The 24271-nt window shown below is 34.8% G+C and overlaps 1 protein-coding gene across 2 annotated transcripts in view; it reads left to right on the top strand.

Moving 5' to 3' along the window:
• The window catches only part of CSMD3 (CUB and Sushi multiple domains 3), a 1219369-nt gene that overhangs the window by 336407 nt on the left and 858691 nt on the right, over positions 1 to 24271 (top strand). For both annotated transcript variants that reach the window (XM_057736100.1, XM_057736099.1), the window contains exon 5: positions 16307 to 16514. In XM_057736100.1, the coding sequence (XP_057592083.1) occupies positions 16307 to 16514 (208 nt within the window). The remainder of the gene's footprint in view (positions 1 to 16306; positions 16515 to 24271) is intronic.

The raw sequence follows: 24271 nt of genomic DNA, 5'->3' as shown, positions 1-24271 counted from the left end.
TATTACCAGAAATTTCTCAAGTACTCCCTCCTGGTCACTATTTACCCTTCCCTGAAAGTAAGCATCCTTCTGAATTTCTAGCACCATATTATATTTTTACATAATTTCAGTTTTACAAAATGAAATCTTAGAGTATGTACTCTTCAGTGTTATTCTTTGTGATTCATCATATTGCTACACGTAGTAGTAGTTTCTTCATTTTCATTGATAGATAGGTTGTATATTGTAGGACTAAGCCACTATTTATATATATGTGATATCTTTGATGAACATTTAGGTACTTTCTGGTAGATTGTAAATTATAGGACTAAACCACTATTTATATATATGTGATATCTTTGATGAACATTTAGGTTCTTTCTGGATTTGATTATTATAAATAATTCATCCATGAACATTTTTATAAATCTCTTTTGATGCATCTGAGAAAATGCCTAATGGTGGAAACATTGTCATATGGTATGTAGAGTTTTATTAGACAGCTGCCAATAACTTTTCCAGAGTGACTGTACTAATTTACAGAGTTATCAGGGGTATATAGAAATTCTGCTTGTTTCATATCCTTACTAAACTTTTACATTCATTTTTGTCATTTTAAATATTCTCGTGTATATGTAGTAGAGAATTATTGTGACTTTAATTTTAATTTCCTTGTTGACTATTGAGTACCTTTCTTATATGCCCATTGGCAATTGGCCCATCTTCAACTGTGAGATACCAATTCTAGTGTTTTGTCTGCTTTTGTATTAAGTTGTTTGCTTGTTACTTAATGATTTGTAGTTTTTTAATGTATATTAGATGAAACCTCATCAGTTACGTGTATTGGAAGCATCTTCCACTTTGTGCCCTCATTCTCCTAGTGAAATCACTTAAGGAATAGAATTCTTAATTTTAATATAGTGCAATGTACCTATTTAAGAAAACTTTGTCAATCTTAAGGATGTTTTGTACTGTTTCAGAATCTGAACTGTCTCACCTTTTGTATTTAAATCTGTGGTTCACCTGTGGATATCCATCTGACCCAGCACCATTTAATGAAAAGGTGTTCTATTCCCACTGCTCTGCAGTGGTGCTTCTGTCATAAATCAAGTATTTAAGCGTGTTTGTGTGTGTGCAGATGTGTATTTTTCTGAAGCCTTTATTCTGTTCCCTTGGTTTACTGGTCTGTATTTACTTTTAATTTCTCATTGTTTTGACTAATATAGCTTTATAAGTCTTAATACTGGTTACTTAGATTTATTTCCTCTTTAAGATTGTCTTAGATATGCTTAGCTTTTTTGAATTTCTAGATAAATTTAAAAAATAGCTGGCCAATTTACATGCTTATATACCCAATATGCACACATGCACACACACACATTCCAAAATTTTGACTGGGATTATACTAAAATTTTAGATTAATCTGGGGATAATTGACATTTTTAGATTACTAATTTGAAAACATGGAATATCTATTTATTTACATAGATCTATATTTTCTCTCAAAAAATAAAATTAGAGGTTTATTTAGGGTTTTCTTGTTTCACTGTTTTTATCCTGGATATTTGAAATTTTATCCTATTAGAAATGATATTTTTAAAATTTCAGTTTCTAATTGTTCAGTGCTGCTATATTTTTGTATAGTGCCCTTGTATTCAGTAGCCTTGCTTAATTTGCACATTGTTATATATTTTATCTGGTGATTCTCTTGAATACTCCACATATATAATTCTGCCACTGCAAATAATGAAGTTGCACTTTATTGACATTAAATATGGAGAAAAGTCTAAAAATTAGCTAATTCCCACCTCTGGGTACTGAATAGGAATAAGTATTTTCCATTTATGCTCACCTTTTTATTATATCGCTTTTGACCTGCAACATACATTTTGTTCTTAAAATTTATTTGGCAGTCCTTCTTATTCTTCTACTTGGTTTTGACTTTTTGTTCCAATTATCAATTATTCTCTTTTGGAATAGTGACATATTACTTGAATGTTCTTCTTATTCTACCCCATAGATGGCTCAGAGGATAGAATTTAACTAGATGATGAGCTTAAATAGTTATATTCACTCATTTGTTTATTTCATATGTAATTCAGTAAATTCATATAAACCTCTACTATGTGTCAGTCTTTCTTTTAATAATACAGATATGGTGTGAACAAAAATAGAGGCATGATCTGTCCATTGATGAAAGTGGGGTGGTAAAGTCCCCAACTATTATTGTGTTACTGTCAATTTATCCCTTTATGCCTGTTATTATTTGCCTTATCTGTTGAGGTGTGCCTATGTTGGGTGCATATATGTTTAAAATTGTTATATCTTTTTCTTGGATTGATCTCTTGATCATTATGTAGTGTACTTCTTTGTTGCTTATAACAGTCTTTATTTTAAAGTCTATATTGTCTGATATGAGTATTGCTACTTCAGCTTTCTTTTGAATTCCATTTGCATGGAATACCGTTTTCCATCCCCTCACTTTCAGTCTGTATGTGTCCCTAGGTCTGAAGTGGGTCTGTAGACAGCATATATATGAGTCTTGTTTTTGTATCCATTCAGCCAGTCTTTGTCTTTTGGTTGGAGCATTTAATCCATTTACATTTAAGGTAATTATCAATATGTATAAGGAAACACAGGCCTTTAATGACACATTAGAACAGATAGACTTAATTAATATTTATAGAGCATTCCATCCAAAAGCAACAGAATACACATTCTTCTCTTGTGAACACGGAACATTCTCCAGGATTGACCACGTGCTGAGCTGCAAGCCTCAGTAAATTTAAGAAAATTGAAATCATATCAAACATCTTTTCCAACCACAATACTATGAGATTAGAAATAAACACAAGAAAAAAAACTGTAAAAAACACAAACGTGGAGGCTATACAACATGCTACTAAACAACCAATGGATCACTGAAGAAATCAAAGAGGAAATAAACAAATACATAGAGACACATGAAAATGAAAGCACAATGATCCAAAACCTATGGGAATGCAGCAAAAGCAGTTCTAAGAGGGACATTGATAGCAATACAATCTTACCTCCGGAAACAAGAAAAATCTCAAATAAACAGTGTAGCATTACAGCTAAAGCAACTGGAGAAAGAAAAACAAGTAAAACCTAAAGTTAGTAGGAGAAATCAGAAAGATCAGAGTGGAAGTAAATGAAATATAGATGAATAAAACAGCAACAAAGTTCAATGAAACTGGACTTCCTAGGTGGCACAGTGGTCAAGAATCTGCCTGCCAATGCAAGGTACATGGGTTCAATCCCTGCCCCAGGAAGATACCACATGCCATGGAGCAACTAAGCCCATGCACCACAACTACTGAGATTGCTCTCTAGAGCCCATCAGCCACAAGTATTGAGCCCATGTGCCACAACTATTGAAGCCCACGCACCTAGAGCCCATGCTCCACAACAAGAGAAGCCACCACAATGAGGAGCCTGTGCACCACAATGAAGAGTAGCCCCCCACTTGCTGCAACTAGAGAAAGCCCATGTGAAGCAACAAAGACCCAACACAGCCAATAAATAAATAATTAAATTAATTAATTAATTTTCAAAAAAGCTATTTAATGTTTTAAAAAAAATCAGTGAAACTCAAAGCTGGTTGAAAAGATAAACAAAATTGATAAACCTTTAGCCAGATTCATCAAGAAAAAAAGGGAAAGGAGTTAAATCAATAAAATTAGAAATGAAAAAAGAGAAGTTACATCTGATACCACAGAAATATAAAGAATCATAAGAGACTACTGCAAACAACTGTATGCCAATAAAATGGACAACCTGGAAGAAATGGACAGATTCTTAGAAAGGTACAATCTCCTAAGAGTGAATCAGGAAGAAATAGAAAATATGAACAGACTAATCACAAGTACTGAAATTGAAACTGTGATTAAAAAACTGCCAACAAACAGAAGTCTGGGAACAGATAGCTTTACACGCTAATTCTGTCAAACATTTAGAGAAGATCTAACACCAATTCTTCTGAAACTGCTCCAAAAAATTGCAGAGGAAGGAAAAATTCCAAACTCATTCTATGAGGCCATCACCACCCTGATACCAAAACCAGACAAAAATACCAGATAAAAAGGAAATTATAGGCCAACATCACTGATAAACATAGACACAGAAATCCTCAGAAAACAAAATACTAGCAGTCCAAATCCAGCAATACATTGAAAGGATCATACACGATGATCAAGTGGGATTTATCCCAGTGATACAATGGATTTTCAATATCTGCAAATCAATCAGTGTGATACACCATATCAACAAATTGAAGAATAAAAACCATATGATCATCTCAATAGATGCAGAAAAAGCTTTTGACAAAATTCAACACCAATTTATGATAAAAAAAGAAAACACTCTCTAGAAAGTGGGCATAGAGATAACATACCTCAACATAATAAATGCCATATGTGACAAACCTATAGCTAACATTGTACTCAATGGTGAAAAGCTGAAAGCATTTCTTTTAAGATCAGGAACAAGACAAGGATTTCAATTCTCACCACTTTTACTCAGCGTAGATTTGTAAGTCCTACCTATGGCAATCGGAGAAGAAAAATAAGACAAATCCAGATTAGAAAAGAAGTTAAACTGTTACTGTTTGCAGATAACATGACATAAAAAATCCTAAAGATGCTACCATAAAACTGCTAGAGCTCATCAATAAATTCAGTAAAGTTGCAGGATATAAAATTAATCTGTATCCTGCAACTTCAGAAATCTGTTGCATTTCTATATACTAACAATGAAAGATCAGAAAGAGAAATTCAAGAAACAATCCCATTTACCATCACACCAAAAATAATAAAATACCTAGAAATAAACCTACCTAAGGAGGTAAAAGACCTGTACTCTGAAAACTATAAGACGCTGATGAAAGAAATAGAAGACATTATAAAAAGATGGAAAGATATACCATGTTCTTGGATTGAAAGAATCCATCTTGTCAAAATGACTATACTACCCAAGGCAATACATGGATTCAGTGCAATCACTATTGAATTACCAATGGCCTTTTTCACAGAACTAGAACAAAAAAATCTTAAAATTTGTATGGAGACACAAAAGACCCTAATAAGTAAGCAATCTTGAGAAAGAAAAACAAAGTTGGAGGAATCTGGTTCCTTGACTTCAGAGTATACTACAAAGGTATAGTCATCCAAACAGTATGGTACTGGCACAAAAACAGAAATATAGATCAATGGAACAGGATAGAAAGCCCAGAAATAAACCCATGCACCTGTGGTCAATTAATCTATGACAAAGAAGGCAAGACTATACAATGGAGGAAAGACAGTGTCTTCAGTAAATGGTGCTGGGAAAACTGGACAGCTACGTGTAAAAATATGAAATTAGAACAGTCTTTAACACCATACACAAAAATAAAGTTAAAATGGATTAAAGACCTAAATGTGAGACTGGACACTATAAAACTCTTAGAGGAAAACATAGGCAGAACACTCTGTGACATAAATCACAGCAATATCTTTTTCAATTTGTCTCCCAGAGTAATGGAAATAAAAACAGAAAAACAAATGGGACCTAATTAAACTCAAATGCTTTTGCACAGCAAAGGAAACCATAAACAAAATGAAGAGACAACCCACAGAATGGGAGAAAATATTTGCAAATGATCTGACCAAGAAGGGATTTGTCTCCAAAATTTACAAACAGCTCATGAGGCTTGATGTCATGAAAACAAACAACCCAATAAAAAAATGGTCTGAAAACCTAAATAGACTTTTCTCCAAAGAAGACGTACAGTTGGCCAAGAGGCACATGAGAAGATGTTCAACATCACTAATTATTAGAGAAATGCAAATCAAAACTACAATGAGGTATCACCTCAAACTAGTAAGAATGGTTATCTTCATAATATCCACAAACAGTAAATGCTGGAGAGGGTGTGGAGAGAAGGGAACCCTCCTACACTGTTGGTGGGAATGCAATGTGGTACAGCCACTGTGGAGAACAGTATGGAGGTTCCTTAAAGAACTAAAATTAGAGCTACAGTATGATCCTGCAATCCCACTCCTGGGCATATATCTGGAGAAAAACATGATCCAAAAGGATACATGCACCCCAGTGTTCATTGCAGCATTGTTTACAATAGCCAAGATGTGGAAGCAACCTAAATGTCCATCGACAGAGGAATGGATAAAGATGTGGTACATATATACAATGGAGTATTGCTCAGCCATTAAAAATAATGAAATAATGCCATTTGCCGCAACATGAATGGGTCTAGAGATTGTTGTACTGAGTGAAGTGTAAGTCAGACAGAGACAGAGAAATATCGTATGATACTGCTTATGTGCAGAATCTAAAAAAAGAAAGATACAATTGAACTTATTTACAAGACAGAAACAGACTTACAGACTTAGGGAACTGAACCTATGGTTACCAGGGTGAGGGGGGAGATGACTGGGGGGCAGGGATGGTTAGGGAGTTTGTGATTGACATGTACGTACTGCTATATTTAAAATAAATAACGAACAAGGAAAACAAAAGAAAAAAATAGATGCATTCCTTGTTTTTACAGAGCTTATGTATTAGAGGGAGACAGAGGTTTCAAATATTCACCCAGAAAAAAATCTTTCATAAAGATGTGGCATTTAAGGGCCATTTAAGGGCTATCTGGATGTGTCACCCAGGGCCACAACATCCAGATAGCATAAGAAGAAAAAATGTGGATGATATTGTGGGAAGTTTTTACAGGCAAAGTTTGCAATGGTAGTCCACTTCACAGATATCTATTCGCCAGAATTCAGTTACATAGACTAATCTAGATGTGAGGAGCATTAGAAAATTTGCCGTTGTTGAGAAGCTGCCTCCTAAAATAACTGCTTATGTGGAGATGGAACAGGAATTTTTGGTGCTTAGCTAGTTCTCTCTGCCACATTGAGATGCTAAGATACATGTGCTTCTTATATCTGGATTTTTAGTTTTCATCAAATTTGGAAATCTTTTGGCCTTTTAATCTTCAAATACTTTAAAAATATATATATATATTTATTTATTGCCTGTGCTGGGTTTACGTTGCTGCACATGGGCTTTCTCTAGTTGCAGTGAGTGGGGACTATTCTTTGTTATGGTGTGTGGGCTTCTCACTGCGGTGGCTTCTCTTGTTGTGGAGCATGAACTCTAGGCATGCGGGCTTCAGTAGTTGTGGCACATAGGCTCGTGGGCTTTAGTGTGCAGGATCAGTAGTAGTGGTGCATGGACTTGGTTGCTCTGTGGCATGTGGGATCTTCCCGGCCCAGGGCTCAAATCTGTGTCCCCTGCATTGGCAGGCAGTTTCTTAATTACTGTGCCACTAAGGAAGCCCTACTTTTCTATGCTTCCTCCCTTCCCCACAACCTTTTTGGAATTTCAGTTTGTTTATGTTAATCTGCTTCATATTTTCCTACAGGAGAAAAAAGTATTTTTAAGTTCTTCAGTTCTCTTTGCTTCATTTTGAATAGTTTCTATTGATTTTATTCTATTTGTCTTCAAATTTACCATGTTTTATTCTGTAGCATCTAATCTGTTGTAATGCCCATTGAGCAATTATTTTTATTTCTAACAATGTATTTTCATCTGAAAGTTTCATTTGGTTATAACTTATATCTTCTCTTTCTTTTATCACTATATTCACTGTGTTTACTTTTTCCATAAAGGGCTATGCTGTAAATATTTTAGATTTTGCATGGCACATAACGTCTCCATCATATACTTATCTTTGATTCTGGTTTATTTTCCATTTGTTTCTTTTTACAGTCCTTTCAAATTATAAAAATTATTCTTAGCTCTCAGGTGATAGCAAAACAGGAAACAGGCTAGATGTAGTAAAATATAGTTATAGTATCTGTTATATAGTTCTTATTTGCTAATTCCATCATCTCCATACTTTTTGTTCTGTATCTATTGACTGATATTTTTCTGGGTAATGGGTCATATTTTTCTGCTTCTTGAGGTGACTAATCATTTTTTACTGGTTGTTAAATGTTGTGAATATTAAGTTATTGAGTGTCTGGATTTAGTTATCTTCCTTTAAAGAATGTTGGGCATTCATCTGGTATATAGTGAAGTTACATTTGGTTCAGCTGTTTTTTTGAGGTTTGTTTTTAAGTTATGTTAGCCCAGTTCTAGAGTAACCTTTAGAGATCATTTAACTCCTCTACTGAAGGTGTATCCTTTCTGAATTTGCTACTAAATATACTGGTTATTTAAAGAGGACTCTCCACTCTAGCTGGAGGAAATTGAAAAATATACAGCTATGTGTGCTCTCTTGGAACCATTCAGCTCACAGGTCCCTGGACTCTCTTTGCCTAACTTCATGGAATTTTACCCTTTGCATGCATTCGTTAGTATTTAGCAAATATCCAGGGGACCACTATGGAAATTTTGTAAGTTCTTTTTTTGCAGCGCTCCCTTTCCTCTGAAATTCTGTTTACAACTTACAGGCACTTCATGCTTCCTGAACACTGTCTACTCATCATAGGGAAGATATCATGTTCTGTTTATAATCCATGCCCTGGTTTATGGTCCTGAAAATGCTTTTAGACAAAAACCCAGGCAGTTATGGGGTCCTCCCCCTTTGTTCCTCTTCTTTCTAGGATCACAGTTCTGTATACCCCTGGCCCAGTATTTGAAAAAAGTTATATTTTGCTCAGTTTTTATTTTTTTTTCGAAGAAACAGATTAAATTTGCTCCTTGGTTGTTCTGTCATGGCTCCTTCTTGATTTAAAGATTTTATTTTTTCTCCAGATGTTTAATTAATTTAAATTATCATTGAATGAATTATTTTTTTTTAATTTGGAGATCCTGAGAAGTATTTTGAGTGAAAAAAATCCACATATTTATTAATTACTTTCCTCAGTGCATTAACTTCCCTTGTCTAACTTACCTTGTCATTTCTAAAAATGTCTCTTTGGAAGGTAAATATAAACTAAGGTGGGATATTTGCTCTAAAGCATATTTGAGTATTCAGTAATAAACCTTCAGTGCTGAGATGTCCTTATATTTAGCTCCTTTTCATGAGGTGTTCATCTGGATAAATAATGTATATTTTTCTTCGAGTTGTTATAAATCTGTTTCTCAGATGAATTTAATTTCATCTGTCTTAGTATGAAAGAAGCTGAAGGAACTGGACTGAGAAAAATTATGAGAACCCTTTAGTTTTCCTTCATAATCATCAATGATTCAATTTTCTTTGAAACTTGGAACATTATTTGTTGTGTTCTTAATGTGCATTTTAACCACTGTGTTGTCAGTTTTCTTCTCTGAGAAAGGAGAGTTTCTTCTTACACACAAAGATGTGTAAGGCTGGACTATTAAATGTAACAAAGCAGCTATATGAATGGAGCACTGCTCTGTATATGTAATGTAGTAGATGATTAATGAATGTAGTATTAAATAGTTTGTCTAATTAAGAGGTAGACAACAGTGATGCTTGTCTTGGGAAAGAACAAAAACCTCATGTAGATGTCAGTTTTACTTGAGTGTTGATGGAATGTTGAGATTTACCAACGGAGATTTGAAGAAAAATTTCCCATGATAACATTTGAGATTGGATTGAATGCTTAGCATCTGGAATTGACCAAGTGTACTCATCATCCACAATTTACAGTTCATTTCTTTTTTTGTAATAAAGTCTATTTCTTGTCACTAACCCCTTTTCCTGTCCCTAAGCTATTTCAGAAGAAACTAATAGCAGGGCAGAGCACAGTATGAGATCAGTATCTGAAAAAATGTGTTGCAGTAAACTTTTAGGTGTGTTTTGAAACTGTCTCTATGTTTTTTTTTTAACTGCCATGTTTTGGGGCAGCTCCAATTTTTAATACTTTAAATGAGCATGGTCTCATACTCAAAAGCAGAACAAGGTCAGGTATTTTCAGTATCTAAATAACTGTCACAGAAATTAAAAGTAAATAAAATTTAATTTTAGGGAAAAATTTCTGGAAATTATTAAAATTTTTTATTCTTAAATACAAATACTTTTGATTTTATTTTGTGACTTTTTCCCCTGCTCTATAGGTAAGAGATTAAAGGATGTTGTTTATCAAGTTTGTATACTTACCATTATTTTACAGTGTAGAAATAGGAGTATTTGATGGTAGATTTATAATATTATAAACAATTAAAATTAGATTTAATAACATTTTAAATTTAATAGCTAAATTTTTATCAATAGATTTGAGTAAATTAAGAACTTAAAGCAGGAGTTGTTAGTATTTCCCTCAGATAGTTGGAATAAATCTGAAGTCAAATGATTAATTTTAAGAAGGTCTTATTCTCAAAAAACTACATTGTTCTCGTTGATTCCATTGGCTGAACTGGTGTTTCCTTCATGTTTTACAACACACTGACTCTGCAAACTTCTTAACATGCAACTTGTCATCATCCAGCCTATGTATTGCATTTAGAAAAAGGCACATTTAAAATCTTACAACCTATACAGTTTTTAGAACAAGAGTAGAGAAACCACCAACCTTTTTTATATTCCCTGTATGTTAAGTAACTGTATTTTGAAGCCATCATAACTTCCAGTTAACCTCAAGAGAAGTCTAAGATATTTAATCACATTGCTTTACTCTTTAGGTGAAAAAAATATTGTTCTTAAAAATGAGCCTAAGAGAATTAGTCTGATTTATTGTGCAATGATGCTATTTATTCCAGAGTGCCTACAAAGACCATACTAATCTTTTGAAGATACTGAGATAAAAACATGCTAAACTACCAAATAAACAAGAGATGGTTTATCTTTAGGAAATAATAAAGCATGCAAAAACTTGCCTGGATTCTTGATTCAGCCCCCTAATTTGTATCCTCCATTATCTCCTTTCTCTCTCTTCTTCATAGAGCAGGCAGAATGTTTTCAAAACTCAAAACCAAAGATGTCATCTCTTTGCTGAAAACCCATCCGTAACTTTCCATTGCTCTGAATACATCTCATAGTCTTGTCAGAAAGATCCTACGATGTCTTGCCCCTAGTTGCCCTGCCACCTCATTTGGTACCACTTAGTGATTGCACACAAATTTTCTTTCAGTTTGGAGAATTTTAGAGAAAGCCCATTTCCTCCAGTGAAAGCATAAGTGTACCTACTCAGAACAATTTTCCTTCTCCTCATGTAGTTAATACTTAACTATTCACCCTTCGGGTTTCTAGTCTGTCATCACTTCCTCAAAGAATCCTCATTCCTGAATTCTCTAATTACTTCAAAGCCCCAAACATACAATATCAGTACTAAATGCTCCTTCTTCAAGGTACCTGACAGAAATGTAATTTTATATGTTTATTTTGTCATTTGTTTAGAGCCTTACTCTCTACTAGACAGAATGCTCAGTGAGGCAGGTATCATGCTGACTTTTGATCATCTCTGTAGCATGAGAGACTAACATCGTTCCTCCTGGTACTTAGTAGATCTCAACAAATATTTTTTGAATAGATGACCAAATGAATAAACTTTGAAATTCACAGAATGTTTACACAAATAACCAACATGATCCCATGTGTATCTTGAATATGTTAAAAGATGGTTCCATTGCATAGCCTTCTGTGAACCCTGCCCTTTCTGTGACATGTGGGACAGAAGATACTACAGACAACACTAATCAGATGGGCAAGCCTGATGGCCAAGACAGAGTGATGCTGAAAGAATAAAGGTTCTGTCATTGACAGGATTTGTGGCAACTCACTTTGCCCAGAAACCAGGCAATATTATTTAGCAGAGAGAGCACAGCACTAGATTTAAGGGCTTCATGGTTTGTTCTAATTCTGCCTTTCACTTGTGCTAACTCTGGTATAAAATAAAGATTTTAATTTAGGTAATAAATTCTACTATGAGTCTATGATTATAGAAAATGTATTGATTTTTATAAATACTATAGTAAATCCAGGCCGAATCACAATACGAAGGTTCTAGCATTCAGGTAGACCACCTAGCCAAAGTGTTGTATGTCTAACATGTACTTAAAGCAGACTTTACTTATTTTACAGTTTTGTCAGATACTGATTCTATGATAGTCTCTTTAATAATAAAGAGATCAAACAGGAGTGCTGAACCAAGAACTTGATAAAGGAATTGGCAAGAACGTTGGTTTGAATGCTGGAAGATCTCAGTTCCCATCCTTGTTTTCAAGTGCAAGTCAGTCATACTTTTGGGTTGAAGTTATTTTGTTATAGAATAAGACTTTTCCCTGGAGTGAACTATTCTGTGAGTTGCTCTCCATTTCAAGCATCAGGAGTTTGGGGTGATTTCTCTCTTCTGTGAGCCTAGATTACTTCTTTTTTTTTTTTAACTTAATTTAATTTAATTTAATTTTATTTTTGGGGGGTACACCAAGTTCAATCATCTGTTTTTATACACATATCCCCGTATTCCCTCCCTTCCTTGACTCCCCCACCCTCGCGTCCCCCCACCCTCCCCGCCCCAGTCCTCTAAGGCATCTTCCATCCTCGAGTTGAACTCCCTTTGTTATACAACTTCCCACTGGCTATCTATTTTAGTTGGTAGTATATATATGTCTATGCTACTCTCTCGCTTCGTCTCAGCTTCCCCTTCACCCCCCGCCCCCTCCCAAACCTTGAGTTCTCCAGTCCATTCTCTGTATCTGCGTCCTTGTTCTTGTCACTGAGTTCATCAGTACCATTTTTAGATTCCGTATATGTGAGTTAGCATACAATATTTGTCTTTCTCTTTCTGACTTACTTCACTCTGTATGACAGATTGTAGTTCTATCCACCTCATTACATATAGCTCCATCTCATCCCTTTTTATAGCTGAGTAATATTCCATTGTGTATATATGCCACATCTTTATCCATTCATTTGTTGATGGGCATTTAGGTTGCTTCCATGTCCTGGCTATTGTAAATAGTGCTGCAATAAACCTTATGGTACAAGTTTCTTTTGGGATGATGGTTTTCTTTGGGTATATGCCCAGTCGTGGGATTACTGGATCACATGGTAGTTCTATTTGTAGTTTTTTCAGGAACCTCCAAATTGTTTTCCATAGTGGCTGTACCAACTTACAGTCCCACCAACAGTGCAGGAGACTTTCCTTTTCTCCACACCCTCTCCAGCATTTGTTGTTTCCAGATTTTGTGATGATGGCCATTCTGATTGGTGTGAGGTGATACCTTGTTGTGGCTTTGACTTGCATTTCTCTGATGATGAGTGATGTTGAGCATCCTTTCATGTGTTTGTTGGCCATCTGTATGTTTTCTTTGGAGAAATGTCTATTTAGGTCTTCTGCCCATTTGTGGATTGGGTTATTTGCTTTTTTGGTATGAAGCTGCATGAGCTGCTTGTATATTTTGGAGGTTAATCCTTTGTCCGTTGTTTCATAGGCAATTATTTTTTCCCATTCTGAGGGTTGCCTTTTAGTCTTGTTTATGGTTTCTTTCGCTTTGCAAAAGCTTTTAAGTTTCATGAGGTCCCATGTGTTTATTCTTGATTTTATTTCCATGATTCTAGGAGGTGGGTCCAAAAGGATCTTGCTTTGATGGATGTCCTAGAGTGTTCTGCCTATGTTTTCCTCTAGGAGTTTTATACTGTCTGGCCTTACATGTAGGTCTTTAATCCATTTGGAGTTTATTTTTGTGTATGGTGTTAGGAGGTGTTCTAATTTCATTCTTTTACATGTTGCTGTCCAATTTTCCCAGCACCACTTATTGAAGAGGCTGTCTTTTTTCCATTGTATATTCTTGGCTCCTTTGTCAAAGATAAGGTGCCCATATGTGTTTGGGCTTACTTCTGAGTTCTCTATTCTATTCCATTGATCTTCCTTTCTATTTTTGTGCCAGTACCATACTGTTAGATTACTTCTTAAAGGAGACCATGCAGAGAATTTGATTCGTTTGCCCTGGAGCTTGGGGGACACAGTGTATTATTATTAAAGCCATGACTGAAACATTTAAATGTCTGTTGCAAACTCAGAAGGCTACATTTGGGAAGAAATTGCATTTCCACAGAGGATGAATAAATGAGGCATGTTTTCTTGACCCATATGCAGGACTTTAGTGAGGGAGTTCTGGCCTGGAATTGTCTTAGATCCTGCCCAAGAGGCCCACTTAAAAGGATAAGGAGATGTAGTTGGAAAGAGGGTAGAAGGATACCATTCTATACACATGGTATGAGGGAGAAAATAAGGAGCCAGCCAGAGAAACATCTTCACCCACAACAAGGGAACTGACTGGGATACTAAAACGTTCATGAGCAAAATGAACCATCTTTCTTTAGTCATCTGCCAAAGCCCTTGGAAACCAGTACCAAATCAGTGTCAAGCAAATAAGATTCATGTCCCCTGATCCCTTCTACTTCCAAATTTATGCTGAGTCATAGAGAGCTCAGTGAGTAGGGACAGATGAAAAGAAATTCTAGGAGTGGAAACAGGGAAGAAGAGCCCACTTCACTCCCTCATCTCTGCCCCATCTGCCACAAGCTCAGGGGAGCAAAGAACCTTAACCCAAATGAAGTCAATTTTTTTGGTATGAGTATTCAGGACTAGACATATTAATTGATGAATTGATATTTTTGAATTAAAAAAAGGAGGAATTTTTTCTTAATCTGAATGTGAACTGAAATGTTTCTGCCTGAGATTTTATCTAGAAACAGGGAAGTAAATAGCTCACAGAGCTGGTTTGAATATGTTGTATACCAGTTACACTACAAATATATAATAGTGTAACATTTTATTTCTGAAGCAGTACTTTATGTTAGTACTGAGAAGACAAAGAGTAGAAATGATTTGTGGTTGGGGATTGGGGGCAGCAGGACATTTTCACCAGAGGCTGAAGTTAAGGTATTGAGGGAGTGTTCTGGCAAGAAAATAGTAGTAATATATCTCATAGTCTAGACTGGACCACTGATTCATTCTAAATTACTCAACAAACTTAAGAAAATAGAGAGGGCATCATGAAAATAAATATCATGTTTACTGTAGTAAATGATGAAAATTAAGTATCTTTTAAGAGCAATGCATTTATGCTTTCAATTTATGAATTATGGAGCTAGGTGGATAACGAGTGGGATAGAAAGAAGCTAATGTTATTTAATGCATACAAGGTAGTAAGAAAGTTGTCCCCAGTACCAAAGCATGTTGCCATTCCATACCCATTGTGGAGTTAAACAGGATGCTGCACATCTCTGTTTATTAAAGTTACAGAGTATTAGCTATTACATCAAACAATAATTGGTCATTACAGAGCTGGATATTTCCTCAGACATTTGATTGGAATTGAAGGAATTCCCTGAGTGGCTCAAGATGACAGCATATAAATCTTGAGAAATTTTATTGCACAAATAATCTGGTAACCTACTGACTGGCCTAAACAGTGTTATGACAAGACAGATTTTATAGCTTCAGATTCTTTATAAAACAAGGAGCTTTATCTTACATTTTAACACTAAACACAGGTGGTCATGTAACCCCTCTGTTGGCATACAATGTTGGCCAAAAGTAGATTCATGGATAATCAATGACCCTTATTTGGGAAATGAGAACCATAGGTCCAAATGTAAAGTTAGTAGAAACTTTCCAAATGGAAGAAAATTATGATTACTTAGAATTAGAAGGTTTCTGAGCCACCTACAGTATCATCAGTAGATAGCTTCTATTTAACCCAACATTAAAATGTCATTGTATTTATAATACTGTGTATACGTAAATCATATGAATACCTAGCAAAATATGTTTACATTGTTTGATAGAGTCATAGGGAATATGTTACTAAAGATATGTTACTGAATGTATTATTGAAGTTACTATATTATTTCTTTCTAATTAAAGTTTCCTAGATATGTGATGTGTTTTTATTTAAATTGCATTTCCACAAACATTTTCAATAGCTTTTCTGTTATGCCACTGACAGAAACTATATTATATTCTGTCTTACATCATTTATTTGGTATATAACTACATTAAGGAAATAAAAAAGTTCAGACCAACTGTGAACATGCACAAAGTGACTAAAGCTTTCCCAGTATAGACCTTAAGAATGATGTTTCTTTTGTTTTATTCACTTTATCAATGAAATGAAAACCTTAATTCTATTGTCCTGAGATCTAATTGGAGTATAGATTTTTACTTACTTTCATTGCTGTTTCAATCAATGGTTATAAAATGGCCAAGATAGCATTTATATTTATATATGTGCTTAAAATTTTTTATGGACATTTAATTTAATCTCTTTTAGTATAAAATGCACTTGATATCACAACATTTGTACTGTTATTTTTATCCAATAATGTTGAGTTGATTTAATCACATTTCTCTTAATGACTTGTATCTGAACATCTCATCTTTGTTTTCAACAGCTGAAGATGCATGTGGAGGAACAATGAGAGGATCTAGTGGCATCATATCAAGTCCTGGTTTTCCTAATGAGTACCATAATAATGCTGATTGCACTTGGACCATTGTAGCAGAGCCTGGGGACACAATTTCACTCATATTTACTGATTTCCAAATGGAAGAAAAGTATGATTACTTAGAAATAGAAGGTTCTGAGCCACCTACAATATGGTAAGTAGTTTCTGTCAACCTAGCATTGATGCCATTGCCTGAGGCAAACTGGGGATCAGAGAACACCTGTATGTGGACCTTTAAAGAGTGAGATATTTAAGTGAACTAACAGTTACAGGAAAATTACAAGGGGTAGCTGTTAGAGCTGAGGAAGATTTTGGAGATGAGGTACTGATACATAGAATGGAATTTTTAAAGATGAAGCTTTCCACCCGTATTTCTTTATCACTCAATCCATGAAAAATAATGTTTTATCACAACTTGTGTAAGGAAATGAGTTGTTCCTACAGTTGTGTTCCTTAGTGTGCCAGTTTATATTTGGTGGTTCCTTTCAGATTAATTGAGTAGTCTTAGAAGTAATTTGCCCTTGTTTTTGTAGATAGCACTTTTACGTACCCTGTTATCTGAAGGCAAAATTTAAACTCAATGATCTGGGTGAATATGGTCTGTTTCTTTAGAGACTCAAGACATGGTCTCATGAAAACTGCAGAGTTTTTAGAACATACATTTAGGATATAATATTAAAAAGAAAATGTTTTTATGCTACTTTAAAAATTTGAATGCACTGATATCATTGAAGTGTAAAGTAGATTTAGTAATTGAGTGAAGAATGGTGAGATTAGTGAAATGAAGACATAGGAAAACTCTAGACTAAAAGGGCCTTTTAAGCCATATAAAATATTTGATAAGAATAGTGGGAATTTATTAAAGAATTTTTATCAAAAGCAATTACATGAAGAGGTTTGCATTTTTAAATGATGATTCTTTCTGAAGTATAGAGATTGATTTGAAGTGGGGCTCGATTAGCTGTAAGAAAACCTCATAAGAGGTGATTGCTGTAATCCAAGAAAAAGAGTCATGGTAGCTTGGATTAGGATGGTATTGATGGAGATAAAGTAGTAGAATGATTTGAGAGATATTTAGGAGGTATAATGATAAAGACCTCTGTAGTGAATTGAAGAGTGATAAAGAAGGTGGTGTATTTCCTGACTTGCATAAATTGATAAAGGCAGAAGAGATACTCACTGAGTTGGAAAATGTTGAAGGAAGGTCAAATTTGGAATGGGAATGCTATGATTATTGAGAGTTGTTTTAGATATATTTAGTTTGAAGTCTCTTTGAGACATGCTGTTAAAGACATCTAATAGACAACAATATCTATCTATATGATTCAGGAACTATCAGTAGAAACGTAACTGATATGTACATGATATTGACAGTAATAGAACCAAAAGGCATCAGTAACATTGCCTAGACAGAGACAGGATGGAATGAGAAGACAAGAGGACACTAGGATTGAGTTTGATCATCAACAGCCTATAAGGCCCAGGCTTAGAAGGATGATCCAGCAAAGGAGACTTAAGAGAGAGACAGGAGAAAATCTAGGGGAATAAGGTGTCACACAGGCAAGAGAAGTGTGAAGAAGAAAGAATAAGACATTACAGATTGCTGTTGAAAGGACACTAGGTAAATTGTGTGTGTGTGTGTATGTATATGTGTGTTAATATATTCATAGCTGGATAGACTCCAGCAAAAGTACCAAGTGTTTCTATCAGCTTAATCATACCTTTTTAGGTAAGATGAAAAGAACATACTTAGCTATACCAACTTTGTTTGTGTTTCCTCTACCTTTCAGTCCCTCAATACTCAGGTTTATATAATTTTAACTCTTCCCATGATAATTTCATGCCTGGGTGCAATGAAACGCAGCAGAATCCTGATTTAAAAATGTTAGAGAAATCAAGAACTGTTTCATAAGTTGCTGCTTCTACAGTGTTACATAGTTGAGTCATATCAAGGTAGATGATAATGCCATGAATTTTCCAATAATTTTATCTTTTGGTATGCAAGAGATCCCCTTAAAAATGGAAAATTTTAAACCTAAAACATATTTAACTACTAGAAGGAAATTAGAAAACAGCGTTTCTTGGCACCTGTTCCTTTGTTACCACTGAACTTTAAAAACCAAATCAAACACATTTACTTTAGGGATCATAACATACCCATTTATGTTCATATAGTTACTTTCTCTTTTCAGATTAATCATTCTTAGTAATAATTTGTATATTTATCATCTAAATGGACACTTCTTTGTATGTTTCCAAGTTTCTAGAACTTATGCAATAATAGTATCAGATCTACAAATTGCTCTTCTCTCCATTTTCTCATTAAATGACACTGGACCACTTTATTTCTGTCTTCCTCATGAAGAAACTAGCAACTAAGAAATTAATTGTTTTACTGTCCTTTTAAAGTAGTGTTACCGTGAATGTTTATATGGACTTGTTAAAATCCTGGTTATAAAATATAAACCTCAAAAGGTCATTTGGCACTTTTCAAGAAAATAATACAAATGCCAAAACGATGTTATATTTTTATAAATGCCAATTTAAAGATATAGTATCAATGAATAATATATGTAGTCACTTAAATATGATAAAACCGCATTCCTATTAATTGTATTAGTTATAGAATTGATGTATAAAATGGTATGTGAATAATTAAAACTTTAAATCTAATCCTGGCCCTTCTAATCCCTTTAAATTTTTTAATGTTCTCATATATTTTTAAAGATATAGTCATAAAAATGAGACATTTTAGGTGGGATTCCCTTAGTTCTTTCTTATGAAATATGCATTGCTCATATAATATTTTCAATCCATAATAGAATTAAAAAGATAAATGAGAATAGGGGACCCATTCACATTCTTTTGATTAAAATTACAGATGATTCCTTGACTTCAGGTCCTTCATTGAGGAACTGGGAACTTGCCACTGACTATTATACATTTTTATTTTGTTCTGGAAGTTCAGGCAGTGAGACAGGGCTTACTGTAACCTGCCTTTGACTTTGACAACAGGGAATAAATCAGCCCAATAATTGTGCTGCACAGAGAATATTGTTAGCCAGTGCTTCTCTTAAAGCTGTATATGCTAAATCATTAAGCTCTTGTTTATTTAACCACAGTCATCACCACTGCATGATCCAACAGGAATGTAAGATCTACTCAATCATTACTGGATGGCAGAATTTTATGAGGCCTGTTGAATATTAGCTGATTCCATTGTAGTGAAATTGGAAATGACAAAGCATAAAGAAACTTGAGTTCTAGTTTTAGCTTTGACTCTCTGTTGATAGATGAAACTGGGTAAGTTACGTCACCTCCCTAGATCTCAGGTTCCTTGTTTGCAACATCTAAGGCTTCTCTCAACTCCAGTATTCTTTGGCATTATCTGCTTAGGTGCTATGGCAGGTCAGGGAGGTGGAAATAACTAGATGCTGCCTTATTTACAAAGCCTTGGATGGAGAGTTGAATTAGATACTCTTTAAAAAATTGTTTCCAAACTTAATCTGTTTGGGTTCTTAGTAGAATTCTATTCATTCACTGTTCATTTAGGAATTAGTTTTTAGATACCTACTACATGGCATCTATTGTTCTAAGTTCATCAGTGACCAAAGTGGGAGAGAGGCTTGCTCATGTAGAACTTATGCCCTACCAGGGGGAAAAGACTATAAAAAACAATCTATAAATAAAGTAATAACACACTCTGTTCAGAAAGTGATAATAAAGAACAGGTAGAGTAGGGTAAGAGAGGTCAGGAGAGCATTAGTGGGATAATGGGTGTGTAGGTTACTTAATTGATAAGTTGAGATTTGAGTAAAGTCTTGACACAAGTAAGGTAGTTAGCTAAACAATGATCATTCAGGCAGAAATGACATCTAGAGTAAAATACATACTCTTGATTTTGCCTCATTGTGTTTAAGGAACATCTAGGATGTAATTTTGACTACAAAAGTATTGACATGGGTGAAAATAGTAGTAGCAAAAGAGAATTAATGGAGCCCAGATAAAGACCTATATTTGGCTTTTAGGTGAAATATGAAGGGTTTTGAGCGCAGTAGTGATTGGACTTACTTTTTAAAGAATCACTCTGTGGAAGAAACTATATGAAGGAAAAGTAGAAACATGGATATTATTTGCAGTAATCCAGGTAAGATGTTATAATTATTAGGATGGGGAAATAGCAGTGGAGGTGATGAAAAATTGTTAGGTTTTCAAGATAAAGTTAATAGAATTTCCTGATGAGATTTGATGCTCAGGGAAAAGAAGGAGTGAGGACAGCTGCAAGCCTTTGGCCTAAAAAACTGAGGGGATGAAATAGCTATTAATTAATACTTAGAAGGCTATCGATGAAACATTTTTGGAGAGATTCTCTGGAGCTTAATTTTGGGCATGTTAAGTTTGAGATGGCTAATAAACATTCTGGTGAAGATTTCAAGGAGACTGTTGGCTATACAAGTCTTAGTGCAGAATTAAAGGTGTGGGATAAAGTTATCAATTTGGAAGTCTAGAAGGGGAAGTGATTATTAAATTTAAAAAAAAGAGAGAAAAAGAGTAACAACTGAGTTCTGGGACACTCCAACACTAAAAACCCAACAAAGCTAGGAGGAACCAGTAAGAGTTTGAAAAGGATAATTAATGAGATAGGAGGAAAAGCAAGAGAGTGTGGTTTCCTAGAAGCCAAATGAAGAAAAGTATATCAAGGAGAAGGAACTTATGAATTGTGTCAAATGCTAACGATAAGCCAGTAAGATTAACTCTAAAATTGATCATTGGATTTAGTAATATGGAGGTCATTGATTACTGTGATGAAAGGAGTTTTGTTGGTGACAGTCTTATTGGAGTGGTTTGAAGAGAGAATTGGAAAATAAAAATTGTAGACCATTAGTATAAATAAGCCTTTCAGAGACTTTTGTAACCAAAGGTGAACAAAGAAATAGGGCAATTGCTGAAGGAAGAAGTAGAGTCAAGAGATTTTTATTTTTTATTTTTTGGTTTGTTTGTTAAAATTGGGATGGGTGAAACCCTGTGTTCATGCTCATGGGAATGACCTGCTAAAGTGCAAAAAATTGGTGATGGAGAGAGTAGGGAGAATCACTGCAACAAGGTGAAGAAGTAGAGATAGTGAAAATAATCTTCCCTTTTAAAAATCTGTTTGCAAAAGGAAGGAAAGAGGAAAAAGTCACAGTAACTAGAGAGTGAAGCAGACCATGAAAATGAGGATTAAAAGGTCAAGTGAGGGACGATTCCGTGGCAGAGGTTATAAGGAATTTAACCAATTTGGAAGCCCTGCATATAGAAATCAAAGATCAAAGGCTTATTATCAAAGGCTAGAACCAAGAGGAATGAGCAATTGAATGTCACAGACAGTAATAAAGACTTCTTTAATAATTGCAGTTTTTCAGGTTGAATGGCAGTACAGATGTAAGCAATAATAGAAAGATCAGGAAGACACATTAATATATTTTAACCAGAAGGGAGATGAGTTCATTTTGTAAGGTATAGAGTTGAGGCTTAAGTAGAATTTCCACAAGCATGTCCCTCCCAGAAATTGGTAATACGTAACATAATTATGACAGGGATTGAGGTAAGAATAAGAATTTGGCATAGTTATTCCTAGTCTCCTATAATTAAAAATCTCTACAATAGCTAAAACAATGAAATATTGGCTAAAGTCAAGGGAATTAACAGTTATCAAAATCAGAATATTAGTAAAAACATATTCTGATCATATAACATAGGAAGACCTGTTTACATTAATTGTATTCACATTGCGAATACAAGAAAGAATATATATATATTTTTTAAATTAACGGAATTTTATTTTATTTATTTATGCATTATTTTTTTATTGGAATATAATTGCTTTACACTCTTGTACCAGTTTTTGAGGTACACCAAAGTCAGTCAGCTGTATTTATACACATATCCCCATATTCCCTCCCTCCCTGGACCCGCCCCATCCTGGCCTTCTAAGGCATCATCCATCATTGAGTTGATCTACCTTTGTTCTACAGGAACTTCCCACTGGCTATCTGTTTTACAGTTGGTAGTACATATATGTCTTTGCTACTCTCTCACTTCATCCCAGCTTCCCCTTCACCCCCCAACCTCATGTCCTCCAGTCCATTTTCAGCATCTGCATCTTTATTCTTGTCTTGTCACTGAGTTCATCAGTACCTTTTTTTTTTTTTAAGATTCCATATATATGAGTTAGCATACAATATTTGTTTCTCTCTTTCTGGCTTACTTCACTCTGTATGAAAGACTCTAGGTCTATCCACCTCATTACATATAGCTCCATCTCATTCCTTTTTATAGCTGAGTAATATTCCATTGTATGTATAAGCCACATCTTCTTTATCCATTCATTTGTTGATGGGCATTTAGGTTGCTTCCATGTCCTGGCTATTTATTGTAAATAGTGCTGCAATAAACATTATGGTACAAGTTTCTTTTGGGATTATGGTTTTCTTTGGGTATATGCCCAGTAGTGGGATTACTGGATCATATGTTAGTTCTATTTTTAGTTTTTTAAGGAACCTCCAAATTGTTTTCCATAGTGGCTGTACCAACTTACATTCCCACCAACAGTGCAGGAGACTTTCCTTTTCTCCACACCCTCTCCAACATTTGTTGTTTCCAGATTTTGTGATGATGGCCATTCTGATTGGTGTGAGGTGATACCTTGTTGTGGCTTTGACTTGCATTTCTCTGATGATGAGTGATGTTGAGCATCTTTTCATGTGTTTGTTGGCTATCTGTATGTCTTCTTTGGAGAAATGTCTATTTAGGTCTTCTGCCCATTTGTGGATTGGGTTATTTGCTTTTTTGGTATTAAGCTGCATGAGCTGCTTGTATATTTTGAAGATTAATCCTTTGTCTGTTATTTCATTGGCAACTATATTTTCCCATTCTGAGGGTTGCCTTCTTGTCTTATTTATGATTTCTTTCGCTTTGCAAAAGCTTTTAAGTTTCATGAGGTCCCATGTGTTTATTCTTGATTTTATTTCCATGATTCTAGGAGGTGGGTCCAAAAGGATCTTGCTTTGATGGATGTCCTAGAGTGTTCTGCCTATGTTTTCCTCTAGGAGTTTTATACTGTCTGGCCTTACGTGTAGGTCTTTAATCCATTTGGAGTTTATTTTTGTGTATGGTGTTAGGAGGTGTTCTAATTTCATTCTTTTACATGTAGCTGTCCAATTTTCCCAGCACCACTTATTGAAGAGGCTGTCTTTTTTCCATTGTATATTCTTGGCTCCTTTGTCAAAGCTAAGGTGCCCATATGTGCTTGGGCTTACCTCTGAGTTCTCTATTCTATTCCATTGATCTTCCTTTCTATTTTTGTGCCAGTACCATACTGTCTTGATCACTATGGCCTTGTAGTAGAGTTTGAAGTCAGGAAGCCTGGTTCCACCAACTCCATTTTTCCTTCTCAAGATTGCTTTGACTATTTGGGGTTTTTTGTGTTTCCATACAAATCGTAAGATTTCTTGTTCTAGTTCTGTGAAAAATGCCATTGGTAATTTGATAGGGAATGCATTGAATCTGTAGATTGCTTTGGGTAGGATAGTCATTTTCACAATGTTGATTCTTCCAATCCAAGAACATGGTATGTCCCTCAATCTGTTTGTGTTGTCTTTGATTTCTTTCATCAATGTCTTAAAGTTTTCTGCCTACAGGTCTTTTGCCTCCTTAGGCAAGTTTATTCCTAGGTATTTGATTCTTTTTGTTGCAGTAGTAAATGGGAGAGTTTCTTTAATTTCTCTTTCTCCTGTTTCATTGTTAGTGTATAGGAATGCAAGAGATTTCTGAGCATTAATTTTGTACCCTGCTACTTTACTAAATTCATCAATTAGTGCTAGCAGTTTTCTGGTAGAGTCTTTAGGGTTTTCTATGTATAATATCATGTCA

Source organism: Hippopotamus amphibius, chromosome 5, assembly GCF_030028045.1.
Source record: "Hippopotamus amphibius kiboko isolate mHipAmp2 chromosome 5, mHipAmp2.hap2, whole genome shotgun sequence".
NCBI lineage: Eukaryota > Metazoa > Chordata > Mammalia > Artiodactyla > Hippopotamidae > Hippopotamus > Hippopotamus amphibius.
The sequence above is the reverse complement of the archived record's forward strand: the minus strand, read 5'-3'. Positions and strand labels throughout refer to the sequence as shown.